Source organism: Caretta caretta, chromosome 8 (assembly GCF_965140235.1).
Source record: "Caretta caretta isolate rCarCar2 chromosome 8, rCarCar1.hap1, whole genome shotgun sequence".
Lineage (NCBI taxonomy): Eukaryota > Metazoa > Chordata > Testudines > Cheloniidae > Caretta > Caretta caretta.
Genome location: NC_134213.1, coordinates 36,369,365 through 36,392,520, shown reverse-complemented (window position 1 = coordinate 36,392,520; position 23,156 = coordinate 36,369,365). Strand labels below are relative to the sequence as shown.

The 23,156-nt window shown below is 41.5% G+C and overlaps 1 protein-coding gene across 5 annotated transcripts in view; it reads left to right on the top strand.

Moving 5' to 3' along the window:
* The window catches only part of NRG2 (neuregulin 2), a 313,668-nt gene that overhangs the window by 260,720 nt on the left and 29,792 nt on the right, over window positions 1-23,156 (top strand). For 3 of the 5 annotated variants that reach the window (XM_075131393.1, XM_048861435.2, XM_075131395.1), the window contains one exon: window positions 21,957-21,980. The exons of the other annotated variants lie outside the window; for them this stretch is intronic. In XM_075131393.1, coding sequence (XP_074987494.1) covers window positions 21,957-21,980 — 24 coding nt within the window. The remainder of the gene's footprint in view (window positions 1-21,956; window positions 21,981-23,156) is intronic. 5 annotated transcript variants of the gene reach the window in all.

Below are 23,156 nucleotides of genomic sequence, written 5' to 3'. Positions count from 1 at the left end.
GCTATGCATGTGACGACAGATCAAAAACTGAAACAGACTCAGATGGTTCCAGAAAAATTTCCAGGGAAAATAAAAGACACATGCCTTGTGATTCATATTCCGAGCACATTGACAATGAGTAACAAATCATTAAATAAAATAATGAATCATTATGACCACTCTAACGCTTTATTAAATGCTTATTAGTTTTTTTAGATGCTCGTATCCTGACTAGAGCCTCTGTGCGCTACTGCAATATAAATATTAAATAATCATTGATGCTGATGGCGAGGCATAACCCAAAGGCTGAGGCTGATTCTTTGCAAACTGATATAAATTCAGGACACTAACCTGACATGATGATTAGACCCTTTTGCTGCATCTAGGCCAGATACTTAGGAGGATGTACCCAGGGTTCCATCAGGCCAGGTGTAGAGTGCTTCCTGAGAGTGACTGCATCCTGGCTGGGCTAAACCTTGGAGTCCATACTCTGTATTTACTCAGTCCTTGCTCAGGTAAAACTTCCATTGACCTAAGTAGATGCAGGATCATACTATCTATTTGCCAGATAGCACTGGAGGTTTGTTCTTCTCTGCTAGTCAGAAGAATCTGTTCCAGACACTATGATATGGAGAAGCTGAAATAATTGGATGATTTCTCCCCCCATAGAAAGATTTTCCACTTTGCTCTTATGATCATGTGATTCAGTGGCTATTGCGAATCCCTAGTGCTAATTTTTGTCCTTCTGTAGTACCTCCAGAAGCTGTTGTCATGAGAAATTCTAATGATATTTACTGCTATGTGACAATACAGTTAAAATATTGAAATTCAGTTTTTCTGTGGATCATGCTTATATTATTTCAGTTTTTCATCTGCTGGTGGGGGGATTTTTTCCAGGTCAGTGCAGAGAAACTCACTGAAATTAGCACTATTGGAAGAAATCTGGAGATTCTTAACTCTATTTTGATTTAGCCCTTATGCTGGTGAATGGCAACTGATGTCAGCTGCTGTTTGCCTGAGTAAAATTTGAGTAAGGATTTCCAGATTTCTCCACAGAAGGTTACACTGAATACTGCATTTAGTTATTTTTTGTTGTAATGCAAAAATAATCAGAAATGTGTGGAAATACTGGAATGAAACCAAAAAGTATGAATAATAGTTACTTATTTAACAGAACTGTGGTTCTTGGAGATGTTTTGTCCATGTGGCTCCCACATGTGGTGTTATACATGTGCCCCATAAGCAGCAAACATGGGAGCCACAAGGACAAATACTCAAATTAGAACTGTTGTTTTACTTTATTTATTGTAGCACCTTTCATGCAGGGTGCCACAAAACATCTTTAGAGACATTTGCAAAAACAAAGGGTTAAAATGGCAGAGGAAGGAATGACAGATTTACTGCAATTAAAAGGTATCTAAGATACATATCAAAGGATAAATAAAATAAATAAGGTCCTGATCCTGCACTGGATGCACACGTTAGGATCCCTGTGACCATGAAGAGCTCTGTTGATTTCCTTGGGCTCTGCACAGGTTCAGGCATCCAACCTTGTGAAATATATTGTAAGATCAGGACCTGAACATCTAAAGTTGATCATGTTTAAACAAGTGGGATAGAGGTGTTTGCTGTATAGATACCAACGGGACTGTGACCTACATTAGAAAGACATTTAAATCAGTTTTAATTTAGATTGAAGGAGAATAAATAATTAATTTTAAATGCGTACCGAATATAATTAAATATATAAAAGAGAGATGTACCTTTGATATTTTACAGTCTATTAAATGAAAAGAAATAGTCTAGGCTTAACTCCACTGTTTATGAATCATCAAATCATTTTGTGAAAGTATTTTTCATTTCACATTCTTCATGTTTATGTGTAATTATGTCTCTGCACAATTATAATTACAGTGTATATAATAATAATAATATATATACAGCAATATGGATATTGTAATAATCATATAGATTGCAAGCCAAGAATATTGAAACATACAGCAATAATCATATCTTCTGCCAGCTTCTAAAAGTCATATCGCATAGCTGTGATGTAATCAGAGGACCGTGAGGGTCACAGTGTGAAATATGACCTCAAGTGTAAAACCTCAGTAAAACAGAATGACTTTGGCAGCATTTTAACCAATAAAAATGTAACGTGCAAATGAAGAAAAGTTAGCTTTCCTGATTGGCTGAGTTGACTTTAATGTCACTGTCTTACCACCTATTATGCCTGCTTTCTCCCCATCCCACTGTTCATAACAATAGCTAAATCAAACTGTAAGTTTAAAAGAATTACACTATTTGTGTTCCGTGTTTGTAATTTTTCGGTGTTTCCTTATTAAGCCCATGCTGTATCTTGAGGTGCCAACAGGCTTCATCTCATGCATATCAGCATCCTTTTATATCTTTGCATAATCTTATAGTGCAGTTATCTCCCCCCACCCCCTTTAGCCCCTTGACTATATATGGTAGAGTGACTGGACTGGAAGTTTACAGTACAGAGCTATCATTTCTGTAGCCTGAAAAGGTGATGAATGTTGCGGCATGGTGACTCGGTGTTACCCACAAAGTCTCTTTTGCAACGTAAGGGACAATAGTTTCCCGTTGAAAATTTAAAACTCCAGTGTGTGGCCCAAATTCTGCACTCAGGTATAATTATCCACCTCCCATTGACACCAGTAAGAGTTGTTGGTCTGTATTTGTCCCCAAACATGGGCCTTATCCAAAGGCCTTTGAAGTCAGTGGAAGTTTTTCCACTGAATTCAGTGGCCTTTGGATGAAGCCCCATATACTTGCGTAGGAATATGTTAAAACAGTTTTAAATCCTTTGTTTTAAGCATACTACCATTTCGGTTATACTCTGCTCAGGTGCCCAACCCTACCTCAGATCACAGGACTCCGTAATAACAGCACCTTATTACTTTCTTGGATTCTTGAGTTTAGAGAGGAGTGAAATTTTGTCTGTTTCTTTTGTTCACATCCACTTCAAAATGTTTCTTTCGCATAAAACATTATTAGGCACCACATGGTTGCACTACAAATACACCAAAATATTTTTATTTAGATTTCCGCCATCTTTTGCTTCTGTTTTCCTGCAGTATAACCATGTAGCCTGAAATGCAGCAAAAGAGCTAGGTCGAGACTCAACAACGTAATTTGCTAACAAAACGTTACAGCTGCATAGCACTGACTGCACAATCCCTACTCCATAAAACCATTCCATTGGGTCTGATATGCGTTGTTACCATATAATCCTGTTCCTTAAGGAGCCACGGCTTTGGATGTATAGAATCATAGAATCTCAGGGTTGGAAGGGACCCCTGAAGGTCATCTAGTCCAACCCCCTGCTCGAAGCAGGACCAATTCCCAGTTAAATCATCCCAGCCAGGGCTTTGTCAAGCCTGACCTTAAAAACTTCTAAGGAAGGAGATTCTACCACCTCCCTAGGTAACGCATTCCAGTATTTCACCACCCTCTTAGTGAAAAAGTTTTTCCTAATATCCAATCTAAACCTCCCCCACTGCAACTTGAGACCATTACTCCTCGTTCTGTCATCTGCTACCATTGAGAACAGACTAGAGCCATCCTCTTTGGAACCCCCTTTCAGGTAGTTGAAAGCAGCTATCAAATCCCCCCTCATTCTTCTTAATCATTTTTGTTGCCCTTCGCTGGACTCTCTCCAATTTATCCACATCCTTCTTGTAGTGTGGGGCCCAAAACTGGACACAGTACTCCAGATGAGGCCTCACCAATGTCGAATAGAGGGGAACGATCACGTCCCTCGATCTGCTCGCTATGCCCCTACTTATACATCCCAAAATGCCATTGGCCTTCTTGGCAACAAGGGCACACTGCTGACTCATATCCAGCTTCTCGTCCACTGTCACCCCTAGGTCCTTTTCCGCAGAACTGCTGCCTAGCCATTCGGTCCCTAGTCTGTAGCTGTGCATTGGGTTCTTCCGTCCTAAGTGCAGGACCCTGCACTTATCCTTATTGAACCTCATCAGATTTCTTTTGGCCCAATCCTCCAATTTGTCTAGGTCCTTCTGTATCCTATCCCTCCCCTCCAGCGTATCTACCACTCCTCCCAGTTTAGTATCATCCGCAAATTTGCTGAGAGTGCAATCCACACCATCCTCCAGATCATTTATGAAGATATTGAACAAAACCGGCCCCAGGACCGACCCTTGGGGCACTCCACTTGATACCGGCTGCCAACTAGACATGGAGCCATTGATCACTACCCGTTGAGCCCGACAATCTAGCCAGCTTTCTACCCACCTTATAGTGCACCCACCTTATGTACTGATGATCTTTCCTGGCTGAGGAAGCCTCTTAAAGCCATAGCTGCAGCAGCTATTGTCTTTTGGGTAGAGTCTTCTCTCGCTTTTCCTGACTGAGCTGTCACAGCACACTTAGCCAGATCTCATGGTTTTCAGTTTTATTAGCATCACTAACGGACATCACAATGTCCAATCCCAGGTTCCAGTTCCATTAGTTGCGCAGATTGTTATAAACTTTCTCAAGATATCTGGCCAGCACAGCGGGACCTAGCCGTGTGATGATGTGAAGTGATATAGGGACAAAGCACAATCAGGTGGTCAGTGATCACAGCTTGTAACCTGTCTCCACTGGGAGCCTGTACGTCATAAGGGTTTTATCAGCCTTTTCACTTACATTATAGCACCTATTCCCATACGCGGCTGGAAGTCCATACTGCACTTACTTCTCTATAACCTTGGGAGGCAGGTGTCTGGGAAAACCTGAGAGTGCTAAGTCCACAGAACATGGCATCTTAATAGGCCTTCATGTGCTAAGGTCATGGGAGTCATAGATTTTGAGATAAATTCTCAGGTGCAAGTGACAGAATCATTTTCAGGTTTAGTCCGACACTTCATTCATCGAAATACGCCATAGCCTGATATTCTGTGATATCTTGAACAGTGGGGCATCGTCTTCTTGTTGGCATTAAGGTGACTACATGTTCCTCAGCCTAGGCAGGGACAAAACCCAGTAAGTCAAAACATGCTGCCACTGTGTCTTCCCAAAATTTAAAACAAAATTGCTTCTCAAAAGGAAGACTGAGTTAATCTAACCAATCCCATCGTCTCCTAACCACTCAGGTTATATTTCTCTTCCTCTTGAGTGCTTTACCGGTCGGGGAATCTCCAGCAAAACTGAATTAATCTTGATGATATTCTTGCAGCTGCAGGGATGTTGCTGCTGAATAAATATTAACAATAAAATGGTCAGAGATTCTCCAGTATGAACACGTCACAAGTTCAGGGTAACTGCACCTGTATTTCCCTCTTCATAGTCTACTCCAGGAGCATCCAGTCAGGTCTCCAGCCACCACCTGTCTCTGGGCCTGGACCCTTGTCCCACTCCCTTATGACTACGGGTTTTAAGGCTGCCCAGCTCCCTGCTTTACACTGTGATCTCTCCAGTCTGCCAGTGTCTGTGCATTGCTTTCTCTCCGAGGGCTATGACCAGCGTATTGCCAGCAGTTACAAATTACCACCCAGCTCTTTCTAAGCAAGCACATTTATTCTTAAGGTTAAAGCATTACAGAGAATACATAATAAAAACAATAAACAGATTTAAACACACACACCTTATCAGAAGCCACCTGCCAGTCTTATGTGGCCCTCATAGGCCAGTCTTTCCAACCCTTCCACAAGGGTTGAGTCCCTTCTTGGACAGAAGCACCTGTCCGTTTTTTGAATCAGAAAGAAATCCTGTGTCAATTCAAACTCAGCCTTTTAGACTCAGTGACTCACCGAAATCGCCCCCCATTGTTTCTAATTCCTGGAGGAGCTGAGGTGACCTTCCCCCACGGAATAGAATGCAACCATACATCAACCGTTCTGACATTTAATAAATGGTCCCCAAAGATATTGCATGGGGTTGCAATATCTCTCTCAGAATATTTACTGGATTTTCTTTGGGAAGTCCGAGTTTTCCTGGGTTGGATTCTCATCTCCCAGAGAAACCCTAAGAGTTGTGATTTCTGCATTTGTGGTCAGGTCTTAGGCTCCTCTCAGTCACCCTGGTGGAATGAGGGAGTTACTGTATTGAAGTCAAGGAGTAATGATAGTAAAACCAGTGTAAAGGGAGAAGAAAATCAGGTCTTGTCTTTCCTTAGTGAAGGAGCTAAACCCTTAGTGGTCCTTCCCAAAAGACTGCACTGTTTAATACTCAATCTAGAATTAAAGGCAGCAGCAAAACTCTTCAAAATACTTGACAAGTTTCCCTCCAGTTATGCGTCAACAATAAAATGTCTCAGACACAGGAGGGACTATTTTGTTTCCATCTTCAGCAATACCTCTGCTTGGATGTGATGTTGTCACCATGATGACTCCACTTGACCTGGGGAATTTTATCAGTGGATCTCATGAAAGCACCCATGCTGGGACTTGGGGACAGTTTTTACCTTCATTTCTCTGCACATGTCTATGCTTGTGTCACCAGGGCTGGTACCAAAACCACCGCTCTTGCAAAGATGACTTTCTGAAGAATCTTAGGGCTAGTTTACACTAGAAGTGCTACAGTTGCACTGATGCACCTGCACTTCTGTAGTGTGTCTGGTGAAGATGCTCTGTGCCAACGGGAGAGAGCTCTCCTGTCTGCATAATAAAACCTCTGTGAGAGGTGGTAGCTATGTCGCTGGGAGAAGCTCTTCCGCCACATAGCACTGTCCACACTGGTGCTTAGGTCAGTGTAACTTAGTCACTTGGGGGGTGGTTTATTCACACCCCTGAGCAACATAAGTTATACCAACATAAGTGGTGGTGTGTACAACCAAGCCCTTAGTAACAATATTGGTCGCCATTTCTTGAGATCATATCTGTCCTCCTCCATTTTATTCAACAATATCCTAAGGGACTGGGAGAGCCTTCTTTTTCAACCGTCTGCTGAAAAGATTGCCAGAGCTCTGGTCAACAGGTCCCCAAGGGTTTTGTAAAACACAGAGATAATTCCCTCACACCCTGGTGAACTGGAGATATTGAAAAAAATAGTGCTATAAACAACACCCTTTCCAGTGAAGACAATTCAGGGATCAGCATGTTAACTCAAATGTCTATATTTAAATTTTATCCAGCTGAGATTTGTGGAACAGTTTAGAATTTTGTCACACAGTGTAGAATTCTGCTGGGTCCATTTATGTTTTTTTTTCTTCTGAGTCCTGAAAGTTCACCTCAAGTTTACTATTCACTCTTTTCCGGAAAGAAATGACATCAATCTGGTGGAGAACCCAGAGTCCTGTTCATCTTGCTGTTGATTTTTCTAAGTGTGTATTCTGCTTTATTTTCTGCTTGATGATGATATTAAAGTTGACATCTGTGACCTAGAATGGAGCTAACCTACACTAATTTCTGATTTAACCTTGTATAGTCCCCATTTTTCTTCCAGATTTTGTACTTAGCTTCTTTTAAAAATTTAATTTTGAGAAGTCAGTTGGTGTCTTCCCACCAATCTGCAGAGAAATCATACAGCAGCATCTTCTAATCCTTAGAGAGAGAATAAACTTTGCCCTGAATTTTGTAGTCCCATAAGAGCTCATTATTCAGGCCCTTTTTCTAAGTGGAGAGAGATGTATTTATTGCACGTGCTCAGTATAGTGACATGGAAACGTGGAATGGAAGAGATTTACTTGAGCAATATATCCCAGTGCAGTATATCCCAGCAGTATATCCCAGTGCAGTATATCCCAGCAGTATATCCCAGTGCAGTATATCCCAGCAGTATATCCCAGCAGTATATCCCAGTGCAGTATATCCCAGCAGTATATCCCAGCAGTATATCCCAGTGCAGTATATCCCAGTGCAGTATATCCCAGCAGTATATCCCAGTGCAGTATATCCCAGTGCAGTATATCCCAGTGCAGTATATCCCAGCAGTATATCCCAGTGCAGTATATCCCAGTGCAGTATATCCCAGCAGTATATCCCAGTGCAGTATATCCCAGTGCAGTATATCCCAGCAGTATATCCCAGTGCAGTATATCCCAGCAGTATATCCCAGTGCAGTATATCCCAGCAGTGTATCCCAGTGCAGTATATCCCAGCAGTATATCCCAGTGCAGTATATCCCAGCAGTATATCCCAGTGCAGTATATCCCAGTGCAGTATATCCCAGCAGTATATCCCAGTGCAGTATATCCCAGTGCAGTATATCCCAGCAGTATATCCCAGTGCAGTATATCCCAGCAGTATATCCCAGTGCAGTATATCCCAGTGCAGTATATCCCAGCAGTATATCCCAGTGCAGTATATCCCAGTGTATATCCCAGTGCAGTATATCCCAGTGCAGTATATCCCAGTGCAGTATATCCCAGCAGTATATCCCAGTGCAGTATATCCCAGCAGTATATCCCAGTGCAGTATATCCCAGTGCAGTATATCCCAGTGTATATCCCAGTGCAGTATATCCCAGTGCAGTATATCCCAGTGTATATCCCAGTGCAGTATATCCCAGTGCAGTATATCCCAGTGTATATCCCAGTGCAGTATATCCCAGCAGTATATCCCAGTGCAGTATATCCCAGCAGTATATCCCAGTGCAGTATATCCCAGCAGTATATCCCAGTGCAGTATATCCCAGTGCAGTATATCCCAGCAGTATATCCCAGTGCAGTATATCCCAGTGCAGTATATCCCAGCAGTATATCCCAGTGCAGTATATCCCAGTGCAGTATATCCCAGCAGTATATCCCAGTGCAGTATATCCCAGTGCAGTATATCCCAGCAGTATATCCCAGTGCAGTATATCCCAGTGCAGTATATCCCAGCAGTATATCCCAGTGCAGTATATCCCAGTGCAGTATATCCCAGTGCAGTATATCCCAGCAGTATATCCCAGTGCAGTATATCCCAGTGCAGTATATCCCAGCAGTATATCCCAGTGCAGTATATCCCAGTGCAGTATATCCCAGCAGTATATCCCAGTGCAGTATATCCCAGTGCAGTATATCCCAGTGCAGTATATCCCAGCAGTATATCCCAGTGCAGTATATCCCAGCAGTATATCCCAGTGCAGTATATCCCAGTGCAGTATATCCCAGCAGTATATCCCAGTGCAGTATATCCCAGTGCAGTATATCCCAGTGCAGTATATCCCAGCAGTATATCCCAGTGCAGTATATCCCAGTGTATATCCCAGTGCAGTATATCCCAGTGCAGTATATCCCAGTGCAGTATATCCCAGTGCAGTATATCCCAGTGTATATCCCAGTGCAGTATATCCCAGTGCAGTATATCCCAGTGCAGTATATCCCAGTGCAGTATATCCCAGCAGTATATCCCAGTGTATATCCCAGCAATTTTGCTTTTGGTGGAACTTTTATGAAAATGTACCCTGGATTTCTCGGGGTATGTGAGCTATATGAGTCTGTTAGGTTCTGCTTAATGTGAATATTTGAAGCATGGCCATCATATGTGAAGGTATGTAACTGAACGTTGCTGTCCAAGTTTCTCTTTCTGTAGTTGAAATCGCTTCTGAAGGTGTGGACTCTAAAAAGTATTATTGAGACCTGGTCAGAACCGTGTGTTGAAGACAGTTTTGCCCTGTTATAGCAGCAAAATCATTTTTATCTTAAGGTGAGAAGGGGCAAGGGATAACCCAGTACTTGCTGCAGTGGACAACAGCTGGTCATTTCCCTATTGTAGACAGGGATAGATAACACATTATACATTCAAAGGTTTCAGAGTGGTAGCCGTGTTAGTCTGTATCAGCAGAAAGAACGAGGAGTACTTGTGGCACCTTAGAGACCAGCTAATTTATTTGGGCATAAACTTTCATGGGCTAAAACCCACTTCATCAGATGCATGGAGTGGAAAATACAGTAGGAAGATAGATATATATGAAAAGATGGGGGTTGCCTTACCAACTCTAATGAGACAAATCGATTAAACTGGGCTATTATCACCAGGAGGAAAAATCACTTTTATAGTGGTAATCAGGATGGCCCATTTCAAACAGTTGACAAGAAGGTGTGAGGAACAGTAGGGGGGAAAATTAGCATGGGGATATAGTTTTTAGTTGTGTAATGACCCATCCACTCCCAGCCTTTATTCAGGCCTAATTTTGATGATGTCCAGTTAGCAAATTAATTCCAGTTCTGCAGTTTCTCGTTGGAGTCTGTTTTTCAACTTTTTTTGTTGAAGAATTGCCTGTAATAGGTCTGTAATTCAGTGTTCAGGGAGGAAGAAGTATTCTCCGACTGGTTTTTGAATGTTATAATTCTTGACGTCTGATTTGTGTCCATTTATTCTTTTCATTCACCTGCACATCTACCAATGTGATATATGCCATCATGTGCAAAAAATGCCCTCTGCCATGTACATTGGCCAAACCGGACAGTCTCTACGCAAAAGAATAAGTGGACACAAATCAGACATCAAGAATTATAACATTCAAAAACTAGTCGGAGAATACTTCAACCTCCCTGGACACTGAATTACAGATCTATTGCAGGCAATTCTTCAACAAAAAAAGTTGAAAAACAGACCCCAACGAGAAACTGCAGAACTGGAATTAATTTGCAAACTGGACATCATCAAAATTAGGCCTGAATAAAGGCTGGGAGTGGATGGGTCATTACACAAACTAAAAACTATATCCCCATGCTAATTTTCCCCCCTACTGTTCCTCACACCTTCTTGTCAACTGTTTGAAATGGGCCATCCTGGTTATCACTATAAAAGTGATTTTTCCTCCTGGTGATAATAGCCCACTTTAATTGATTTGTCTCGTTAGAGTTGGTAAGGCAATCCCCATCTTTTCATATCTCTCTATCTCTCTCTCTATATATATCTTCCTACTGTATTTTCCACTCCATGCATCTGATGAAGTGGGTTTTAGACCACGAAAGCTTATGCCCAAATAAATTTTTTAGTCTCTAAAGTGCCACAAGTATTCCTCGTTCTTTTTATAAATTCAAAGAATGCTTTGCTTTCTGGTAGTAGATGCAGGGATAGACATTTATTAATCTAAGAAGGTCCCCTTGGGATCCACATCTTCTATCAACCCTTTACCTGGACGCTCACTGGTTATGTTCTGTACAATAATCTCATCAGCATGCTCCCTGCACCATCATAAGGTTCCTTTCCATATACAAAATAGGATGGCCTCCTCACCGGTCACTCCTTCCTGGGAAAACTGCCTTCCTAGAGGATCTTCTGATTCTGAAACAATTTCCACCTGCAAGCCCGGTGTCAGACACCACATCCCCATTACACGTCTCGATGAATTTCTCAGCCTTGTGCAGTTGCTCCAGAATGTTGGAATGTCTACCATCATTGACCTGGAAACAAGCTGGATACAGCATTGCGTATTCCCACACTCACTCTGCTAATTGGCATCTAATCTTCCCCAAAGCTCTCCTTTTCAGCTGATTAGTACTATCTTCCAGAAATAGGGCCATCCAGATTTATCAGTGGAGATTGATCTTGTTTGTAGGATGATCAGTCATAATAATAAATACCATAGATTTAATAGCAACTTCCAGTTAATTGCAACATATTGCCAGGACCCATTCCTTTGAGTAAGTACAGCTGAGTGCTTCAAGTGTGTGCTATGGCTTCCAAACATGTGAACCTAGCTTTCACTGATGAAGTTTGGGTCCTGGGGGGCCTACGTGAGCCTGGTGCTAAGCAAGTGAGAGTAGCTGAGTGGTTTGGTGTCTCAAAGTCTGTTGTCTCATGTATTCAGAAGAACAGCCAGAACATCTCACAGGAGCACAGCAAACTGAGGCCACAAGTGCCAATGTGAGGGAAAGGAGTCAGATGCTGGTGAAGCCCTATGGCTCCGGTTTCAGCAGAAGGTTGGCCAAGGTGCTTGACTCTATGGGATGATGCTGAAACAGAAAGCAAGTCAGCTGGTGACAGAGCAAGGGAAGGAACAGGGAGCTACAGCTACAATACATGTGTTGCTTGATACATGTGCTGCTTAATTGACAATTGCCTGGCTCATTCAGCTAATGTAGAAGTGTCACACGTCATGTTAAAATTCTTGCCTCTGAACACAACCTCAGTCATGCAGCCAATGAACATGTGTCATTAAAAATGTCAAAGGTCATAGCTGTGCTTGTCTTAATGCACAAGTTATTGCCTCTCTGGATACTGACCCACACCTGCGAGTGGTGGATGTTGCCAAAAAACCCAGATCTGATTAACTTCATCTTGCTACAGAGTCAGAGGCCTCTGTTCTCCCCAGACTGTTCTAAACTACTTCAGAAACGGCAGGTTTTCACCAACTGAAAATGGTGGACACTAATGTGCTGGCCAGTGCTTCTGTTCCTGAAAACCCAACCACAGGGGAATTGGAGGCCATTGTTGAGTCTGACAGTCATCTGGAGATAGAAGGGGAGCTTTCTTATACTAATCTCCTGGAGACAGCAGTGGCTGGAAAGCCCCACCAGGCTGATGAGGCACCAGAGGATAGTGTCTCTGATGATGAACCCGAAGAGCATTCCCCCATGGAGCAGCTATGTGCAGGGGATATTTTTGGCAGGATATGCCAGAGTCGTGGCTTTGAGAACGGTTCTAACACTGCATGCAAACCTGAGAAAGATTTGCAGGTGGAGGTGGCAACGTGCAGAATGCAGAGAACATTGGACAAATTTTGTTCTTAAAAAACATTTTTACTGGTATATTTTTTTGTATTTGTTATAAAATCTTTTGCTGCTTTAATTTGTGTGACACATAAGGAACACTCAGTACAGTACTGTTCAGCATACAGAGACATTGTACTGCAGGTGTTTGATACATTTTCTCTGGGGTTTTTCAAAAGCGTTTGCTTCATACAGTACTGTAGAGTAGTGTTCCACTTTACAGTATTTCTTGTGACATACAGCAAACTGTAATTTCCTAAATTTGCTCTAAGCATTGTGGTACATCAGATGTCCATTACTGTGTGCCATGTTTGGTTTTCTTCATGCTGAAAGTGAATAAACAGTTTCACAACTAGTGTACTGTACAATGTGTCATTGCTCTGGGCTCATTTTTTTATGTATCCCCCCTGAAAAAAAGTTGCTTATTGGCAACTTCCAGATAATAGCAGCTTTTAACTGGGAACCGAGAGGTTGCTATTAAGCAGAATCCATTGGGTCTCTTAGGGCCCAGCCTATCCCCTTCTGAAATCAAGGGGATTCCTACCCAAAGTGAGGGGTCTTCATGTTAACAGCACTGTAAATATATGTTTGATCCTCTCAGAACAGATATGATTTGGACTCACACTCTGTGCTGGGTTTATGCATTTGAACCAAAATTCATTCCCATGTACTACATAAGTCCTCAATGTAGGGCTTTAGTGGGTCTTCAGTGGTACATACACCTGAATTTCACCCTTTCTATACACACCACTTAATTTATTCAACAATTTATTTCCTATGTGATAACCGGGATATAGGGAGAAAAGTAAAGGGCAGAACATTTACTTCTATTTGGTACAGATCTGGATTACAGGAAGTATGTTCTCATAAAAAGAACAAACTTGTATACCCTTTTCATTGTCCTTTCTCTTTTACCTCCTCTGTCTCTTATTCATCTGAATTCAACAACAACATTGTAACACTTTAAATTCCACAGTCATCACACATCTACCCTTTGGTGATATGATAACTGCGGACCGTTTAATTGTAGGGTAATTACTGTGGCATGTTGTGGCCGGGTAATTACAGAGAGTTAGTGGTTTATCATAATGACAGGGTTATTTCTCAGCCTTGAACTACAGTGCAGGTTATACATTGGGACCTACTAAGGTTAATTACATAGTAATCACAGGAGCCTGCTAATACACTGCCATTTGCAGGATATTTCAGTACCAGCAAAAACCTGCTATGTTCTTTTTATTAATAAGGTACTGAGCAAGCTAAATTGCTATGCAATTAATGAAAAGTTATGGGCCAATTGCACCCTGGGATTTGAAGTATTATCCATCATTCCATTCTCTTCAGCGCATCATCTCCTTTCCTCGTGTTTCTATGGGGAGAGCATGGATTGTTCTCCAGACTTTTTGGAGCAAAGTTGAACCCTTGTGAAATGAGAATTGACTTTATTATCAAGAATTTTATATGCTTGCCCTCAGATTTTTTCCATCTGGTTTTCTTTCTCAGACCCGTTGGGCTGTGGAGGCCAGTTCCACTCAGCTGCTTTGAACCCAAAGCTGCTTTGAAGAGGATAGTTTATGAGAGCACTGACCTCCTGGCCTTTGCTTTTTAGGCACTCGGGGGGCTAGGGGAGCTACGGCAAAGATACCTTCCCAGAAGTCTACAGTTCCGTGATGGCCATCTTGTCTTGAATTGTTAGTCACATGGAGATGCTTGCCTGACATTTTTAAAGCAAAATGTGACCAGAAAATCAACAGGGATTGTATAACCATAGGTCTGCCATTCTTATACCCATCCCAGCTGCAGAGAAAATACACAGCAAAGCTCATCTGTGATGTCACAATAGACAAAGAAAGTGCTTCCAACAGTAGTTTTCCAGCCAACGCTATTTTAGCATATTATTGTTTTAGTTAAAGGAATAATCTCTCAATTTAAAAACATACTCTGAACAAACGCCTTTCCTTACCCAAGGTTTTGCTAATGACACCACAAGACAGTGATAGCACTTACAATCAAATTAATTCTTTGCTATTTGTATGATTTATATTCCATGGGTGAGATTCATCCCTGGGTAGGAGGCCAGCCTAAGGCATATGAGTTACTTAATTCTAAGGAGTGAAGTGTTGACCCAATGATGAATATTTCTGAACTGTGGCAGTCAGGGCTTGTCTACATGGGCAATTTACAGCGCTGCAACTTTCTCACTCAGGGGTGTGAAAAAACACACCCCTGAGCGGAGCAAGTTTCAGCGCTGTAAAGTGCCAGTGTAGACAGTGCACTTCTAAACCTACTTGTCATACAAAATCTGTCCAATGTACCTCGGGATCAGCATGTGATGGGTGTGGAATTGTCCTCACGTTGGTTTGGTTGGAAGTGCAGATCAGGGCCATGCATCATCTTCCAGCTGTTTGATTCAGTAAGGTTTGCTCTTTTTTGGAACACGTTCACTTGCATCCCATATTTCATGGCAGTTTCCTCCAATTTTTCTGCTCTGGAGCATCATAGAAGGTAGACACATAAATTTTAAACGCTAGCATTCCTTCTTCACATCTGTTCACTGCCCTTTCCCATTGTGGCTCCAATGTGGGGGAGAGGCCCGGCCCATCCACACTTGATTCAGATCATCACTTACCAGCGCCATCATCTCTCATGTATATCAGCATTGCTCAGGCTAGTGTATTCACCGTCTGACACAGCTGCAGCAATATAAGCTTGTGTTGAGCTTGCTTCCTGTTTCCAGTGACTCCATGGGAACAGAAGCAGGCCCTTAGTGTTGTGTATTGTGATACTAGAGTAGTAAGAAAAGACACACTGTCTGATTGTAAAATCACTGGCCTGGGATTGAAGAGAACTGGCCTCTGTTTTTGGGTGTGACATTGACTTGCTGTGTGACCTTTGGCAAGTCACTTAGACCAAAATTTGCAAACTTGGGTGTCTAAAGGCATGCACCTAAATCCATAGTTGCGCACCTAAATATAAGTGGTTTGACTTGAAGAGGTGCTTAGTATCTCTGAAAATGCGGCATTTCGGTTCCAAATATTGACTGACGTGCCTAAGTTTAAGAACTCAACTGTGAAAATTTTGGTCTTCACCTTTTCGAGCTTCAATTTTTCCTTCTATAAAATAAGGGGTTGTGAGGCTTAATTCCTTAAAGTAACTCCTTTAAACTGTGTGTCTGCAAGCTGAGGTGGGAATGAATGCCCTGCAGGTTGAAAAATGGCTGCAAGTGGACTGTAATGCCCAAAGCCCCAGGCTGAGGAGGGCTGTTAGACCCCTTTGTTGCCACCAAAAGAAGAGAACAGGAGAGGGATTTAAAAACTCAAAACCTTTACTTCCCTAACATGCCACAGGGGGAGCTGTTTTCACATACACCCCTCCCACCCCCCCTCAAATTGTCCCCAACTGTGCATATACAGTTTGTCTTGTCTTCCATGGGAGGCTGGTTCACTGGATACCTTGTTCTCTCCTCACAGCCCTCTTACAGTCCACCCAGCTCTGGAGTAGATTAGGGAAATTACTTAAGAGAAGTCATCATTTTGCAATAAAACGGTGCTTCTTGAAGTCTCTTTCTCAGCACAAGGGAATACTGCTTTTCTGCTCAATCTGCATGGAATTACACCAAGCATGAATTGAGTCTCAGTGGTGGGATTTTTCAAGAGTCTAGGGGAGTTAGGTACCCAACTGCCATTGAATTTCAGTGACAGTTGGTTTCTAAGGGCCAGATTTTCAAAGGCACTTAGATGCCTAAAGATGCTGGAATGTACAAAAGCATCCAAGTGAGGTACATGTCTAAGTCCTAGTGCTTAGGCCTTTTGGAAAAAACACCTATCTGCATCTTTAGGCACCTAAATATCTTTAAGATCCCAGCCCTCATGTGCCCATATGCTTTATTAAGTCCTGTACTGGTGCTGCTGCTTCAGTGATTTTCTGTGAGGAGGTTTAACTCGTAGAGTGATTTGATGTTGGCCGATAGCAGAGCTGGAGCAGTAAGAGCAGCAGCCAACTTGGATGCATTAAACTGAAAAAACTTCCCTCAGTTTTTACGCTGTCTGTCCCTCTCTCTATATATATATATCAACCTTTTACTTTCATTCTGAATGTTGTTGGGCAGCTCGGGGTTGAAATTATTTTTATTTTAAGATCAACTTTTCCCTGTTGTTGTATTTCCTGCAATGTGATCAACACAAAAAAGTATGAGAGCCAGGAAATGTGCCCCCAAATCCTTCACCGAATATGAAATTAGTTCAGATGGCTCAGATACAAGGTTTTTGCCATAAATGTGCAGTGCCTTCAGTCGCCCTCTCTGAGATTGTGTTAACAAATGCCTAGCTGGTGAATGCATATTGGTGTGGAACACTGTTGACCATGTGCCAGTAGAAAGGTAATGGTATAAAGATACTTTAGATCAGCTGATTCTGTCTCAGCTAACTGGACTGTGTTTGACTATCCAAGGATGTAGTACCTGTGCATTTGTATAGTACATATCGCAAAAACATAGCTATGTGAATGCCTAGTTAATGTTAAACATTTAAATTGAAAAAAGCCAGGAAATGTTTGTTTGGTAGCAATATTAACTCAAGCATATATAGTAGGCCACAGTGAAAATGTACTTATGGCTCATGGTATTAATTCACCGGTATAAATTCTAAGTATGGAGAATGCCAAAAACACTGCAGAAGTATGAAATACCAGACTACAGTAGATGTTTTTTTAATGATGACTACTGTGTTTGGTATAATAAATTAGGTATTAAAGCCAGAATTTTCAGAAAGGTTCAGCCACCACAATTAGGACCAGATTTTCAAAAGAGCTCCAAACCCAACATCTGGCTATAATTGTCACCGTGGGATCTTCTGAATGCTGAATACTTTTGAAAATAGAAAAGGAGTACTTGTGGCACCTTAGAGACTAACCAATTTATTTGAGCATGAGCTTTCGTGAGCTACAGCTCACTTCATCGGATGCATACCGTGGAAACTGCAGCAGACATTATATACACACAGAGATCATGAAACAATACCCCCTCCCACCCCACTGTCCTGCTGGTAATAGCTTATCTAAAGTGATCATCAAGTTGGGCCATTTCCAGCACAAATCCAGGTTTTCTCACCTTCCACCCCCCCACACACAAACTCACTCTCCTGCTGGTAATAGCCCATCCAAAGTGACAACTCTCTTCACAATTTTGAAAATATGGCTCCAACTGTGGATGCTCAGCCAATGAAAATCTGGCAGTGCGTCCTTTTGAATAACCTGGGCCTATGTACCCTAAGTAGTTATCAAAATGATTATATGTGTAATATAGGCAAATTATTGGTGTTATGAGAACTATGCATTTCCTACGTTTAAATATACAAGTTTCAGAGTAACTGCTGTGTTAGTCTGTATTCACAAAAAGAAAAGGAGTACTTGTGGCACCTTAGAGACTAACCAATTTATTTGAGCATAAGCTTTCGTGAGCTACAGCTCACTTCATCGGATGCATACTGTGGAAAGTTTAGAAGATCTTATTATATACACACAAAGCATGAAAAAAATACCTCCTCCCACCCCACTCTCCTGCTGGCAATAGCTTATCTAAAGTGATCACTCTCCTTACAATGTGTATGATAATTAAGTTGGGCCATTTCCAGCACAAATCCAGGTTTTCTCACCCCCCCACCCCCCACTCAGAGTAACAGTCGTGTTAGTCTGTATTCGCAAAAAGAAACCTGGATTTGTGTTGGAAATGGCCCACCTTGATTATCATACACATTGTAAGGAGAGAGGTCACTTTAGATAAGCTATTACCAGCAGGAGAGTGAGTTTGTGTGTGTGTGGGGGGGGTAAGAAAACCTGGATTTGTGCTGGAAATGGCCCAACTTGATTATCATACACATTGTAAGGAGAGTGATCACTTTAGATAAGCTATTACCAGCAGGAGAGTGGGGTGGGAGGAGGTATTTTTTTCATGCTTTGTGTGTATATAATAAGATCTTCTAAACTTTCCACAGTATGCATCCGATGAAGTAAATATACAAGCTTAATGCTACCTTAACAGATATATATATAAAAAATTTTATCCAAGGGCTAAAATGCAAAGTGCCTAAGTGACTAAGCCCCAGATATTTAAAGACATTTAGGCATCTACGGATGCAAATAGGTGCCTAATGGGATTTACTGACTTGTTTAAGTAGGTTAGGTACCTAAATCTTATTGATATCAAAAAGATTTGAGTGCCTAACATGCTTAAGAACTCTTGAAATCCCACTAGGTGCATAGGTGCATCTTTAGATGTCTAAATACCTTTGAAAATCTGGCTCTTAGTCTCACATGCACAGACTTTCCAATGTGACCGGTGGTGCTTGACCCCTTGCTTTGCCTCAGATCTTTCCCCTTCCCCATCTCACCCCACCCCTTCCCCCAAGGCCCCGCCCCTGCTCTGCTTCTCCCCGCCCCCACCCCAGCCCTTCTCCCAAGCCCTTGCCCCCACTCCGCCTCTTCGTGCCACTGCTCCACCTCCACCCCACCTCTTCCCGCCCTGTTCCGCCTCCTCCCCTGAGCACGCTGCACCCTCGCTCCTCTCCCAAATGACACAGCATAAAATATAAATATGTATATATAACGTGGGTAGGTGGGTGTGTACACCACATACGTGGAGGCGTTACCCATGGGATAAATAGCAGAACCACATGATAAATTGCAAAGCCGTAAGGTAAATATTTTTCATGCACATTGTTGCACTTCAATTTCTCTCTGCCTGGTAATTCTTTTTCAGGTGCATATTGTAACATTCTGACCCCCTGAGCAACTTCAAACATACACCTCTTTTATTTAAAAGAATTCCACCTGCCCTTGAAATGTTTCCTCCTTTGCTGTGGTATTTCTGTGCAGATGTACACCTGTCTGAGACCAAGGACGGGGGAAATTCCACATTTAAGAAAGTAGGGAATGATTCCCAGGCAGTTTAATTTATTTATAGGCGGCACAGGTAATGATGCCTGTAGTTAAAGTTGCTTATAACTTGCTATTATAACACCCTGTTTTCACAAAAAGAAAAGGAGTACTTGTGGCACCTTAGAGACTAACCAATTTATTTGAGCATAAACTTTCGTGAGCTACAGCTCACTTCATCGGTAGCTGTAGCTCACGAAAGCTTATGCTCAAATAAATTGGTTAGTCTCTAAGGTGCCACAAGTACTCCTTTTCTTTTTGCGAATACAGACTAACACGGCTGTTACTCTGAACCCTGTTTTCAGTTGCTTATATCTTTACCACACTGAAACGTGAAGCCATTTATATACATATAAAGAGCTGGCTGAGAAATAAAAATAGTTCACAAAAATTTCAAGAACTTCCAAGATGGTTTCATTCCTTTACTTTTTGAAACAGGTTGATTTTCATTTTGTGTAATTTTCTACTGAAATTTCTTAAATCAACATGTATCAATTTACGAATGGAAAATTTTTGGTTTTTAAACATTCCACTGTCGGACTAAACTGACCAATCGTAACTGATAATGAAGAAGAAAACCCCTGGCACAAAACCAAAACCTCAAGATCAAACCCAGTAAATGAAAGTGGATACACAAAATCTGAAATGACAAGTGAATTTTTTTTGCTAAAATTTCTGTAAACTGGGGAAATATTGTGAAAATATTTTAAATCACATCCATCTGAAGCTGCTCAGACGTTTGGAAGGTTAGAATAAGTCATGTGGGGAGATGAATTACTGGGCAAGCAACTGATGCATTTATCAGATGGCTCCATAACTTAGCACATTACCTTCATATATATATATTTTAAAAAATCAATTGACAAGATAAAAAAACTGAAATAAAGTAAATCTAGAACCAGGGTTTACATGATAAACAAAAGGTTCAGAAGAATACGTTAGTTGGGTCCGTTTTTCTCCTGCCCTTCAACCTTGTGTTGTCATTCATACCTGTGCAAAGTAGTTGTGAAATACTACGAGATGGCAGCGTTTTGCACTCTTTTTGCCGGGTATGAACGGTGACTCAAAATGCAAAGCAGGGAAGAATCAGGCTCTGTGGTAAGGAAATGGCAAAATACTCAAAAATGGAGTATAAAAGAGGAACCTGTTTTAGATGAGACTATTACTGTAGTCCATAAGGGTTAGTGCTAATCCCCCAAAGTTCAGTACAGTTGCAGAGAAAAACTTGTCTTTCTCTACGACAAAAGTGGTTACTGTGGAAACTGGAGCATAATAACATTCACGTCCACAAATTAGGAATGGTCATGTTTAGTGTGTATGGTGGCCTCTGCTTTATATGCAATGAGGTATATACAGGGTCTGAATGTTCATGCAGGCAAAACTGCTGTTAATGCAGATAGGTGTTTTCCTGTATAATGCTGCATCATCAACACCCGTTGGGTGTGATGATATACAAAAATTCTCAGCTATGTTGAATATATTCAGCTTAACTGCATTGTTGGTCCATTAAGTAAACTGTATTTCTCTCAGCAATAGCTCTCCAACATAAATTGCTTCCTTATTTTTAACTAATTTGAAGTTTCAATTGTATACGATCAGATTTTTGTTTAATTCAGCACTATTCCTGTTCTTTCTAATGAAAGCAAGGTCACAGTGTATGTCAAAGGTGGAAGAGTATAAACGTCAAAGAAACTTTGAGAACAATTCTGATTTTTAGATTCACAGAGATTGTTGTCTTGCACAAGCAGCTACATATTTGCATAATTAATTATATATAGTACGTACACAATGAACTACACCCCTATAAGAACTACTATAGCCAATAGACGTGCACAGTCAACATGCATGTCAGTGGATTTTAAAAGCCGTGCTGCAGGATGCACCTGTGTATCTGAGATCAGACTTCAGACTATGTGCACAGAAGTCTCCTCATTAATTAAGGATAATAGATTGTATCTTTTTGCTTGGTACTGTTTGAAGGCCTGCACATCCAGAACGGCTTGTGAAATTGACTAGTGCCTACTCCGGGCGTGCAAGTACAGGAAACCATTTTACGAGATCATTGCAGCAGCTATGTATGCTGGCCTTTCTGGTGTCAGGATATGTCTCTCAACTGTGTATGTTTATTCCAACTAAAAGCTGAATTCCATCTCAGGCACTAACAGACATGTCTCATCTCTAGAGAATTCATGATTAACTACCATTGCTATCTCTTTGAACATTTCTTTACATGGAACAATACCTCTTGTGGGAATTAAAAACATATTAATGCAAACGTTGTATTCCTAGTTACTGCTACTGAGACAATGAATAGGAAAAGCTAACCTGCTTTAACCACGCAGTGTGTATATATTTTGTATATTTAGAAATCTCTGACAGACCTTTTTTTCTTTTTTTCTTTCTCTTCCTTGTCCTCTTTCTGCATTGGCAGAGCATCTTGGATTTGAATTAAAGGGTATGGAACAACCATTCATTTGTTAATCAGAAGCCATTAAGAGCTGCCCACAGTCCTTAACATTATGGCTTTAATGGGATGATTAAAAAATCAGCTGTTCTGCTCTTTTTACTGGTACCCAGAAAGATATTTGGATCAAAAAAACCCAAATGTGAACCTATAAAAACACACATGTATTTGTAGCAGCACGTTTTTCTTTGTAATGACAAGAAGCACGATGTGCAAGGCATTACTGGAATACTAAATTGCTATATGTCTCCTCACTGCAAATGTTTTTTCTGTATTTAACTTGAAGAGCTGGGGTTTGTGTAAGTTTGAAAGGTAACCAGCAAATGTAGCTTGGTAACGGACAAATATTCTGGTAACAGAAAGTCTAGAATTTTGGCCACTGGGGAACAAGAAGGGCAGTGGGGGATTGGAGTCAGAGTCATGCTTTTCTCACAAAACATGCGTGGTTTGAAAGAAGTTGGTTTCAAAAGGTAAATCAATTAAAGTCAGCTGAAATATTCTGGAAGCGTAGTGAAGTCAATTGGGGAGTGTCTTGCCATTGACTTCACTGGGCGTTGATCCAGATCAAGGAATATAGGCTAACATTTTCAAAAGCACCTTAGGCCCAGACCCTCAAAGGTATTAAAGGATCTGAGTCTTAGGGACTTAGTTTCAGAGGAACAGCCGTGTTAGTCTGTATTCGCAAAAAGAAAAGGAGTACTTGTGGCACCTTAGAGACTAACCAATTTATTTGAGCATGAGCTTTCGTGAGCTACAGCTCACTTCATCAGATGTATACCGTGGAAACTGCAGCAGACTTTATATACACACAGAGAATATGAAACAATACCTCCTCCCACCCCACTGTCCTGCTGGTAATAGCTTATCTAAAGTGATCAACAGGTGGGCCATTTCCAGCACAAATCCAGGTTTTCTCACCCTCCACCCCCCCACACAAATTCACTCTCCTGCTGGTGATAGCCCATCCAAAGTGACAACTCTTTACATAATCAAGTCGGGCTATTTCCTGCATAGATCCAGGTTTTCTCACATCCCCCCCACCCCCATACACACACAAACTCACTCTCCTGCTGGTAATAGCTCATCTAAACTGACCACTCTCCAAGTTTAAATCCAAGTTAAACCAGAACATCGGGGGGGGGGGGGTAGGAAAAAACAAGAGGAAAC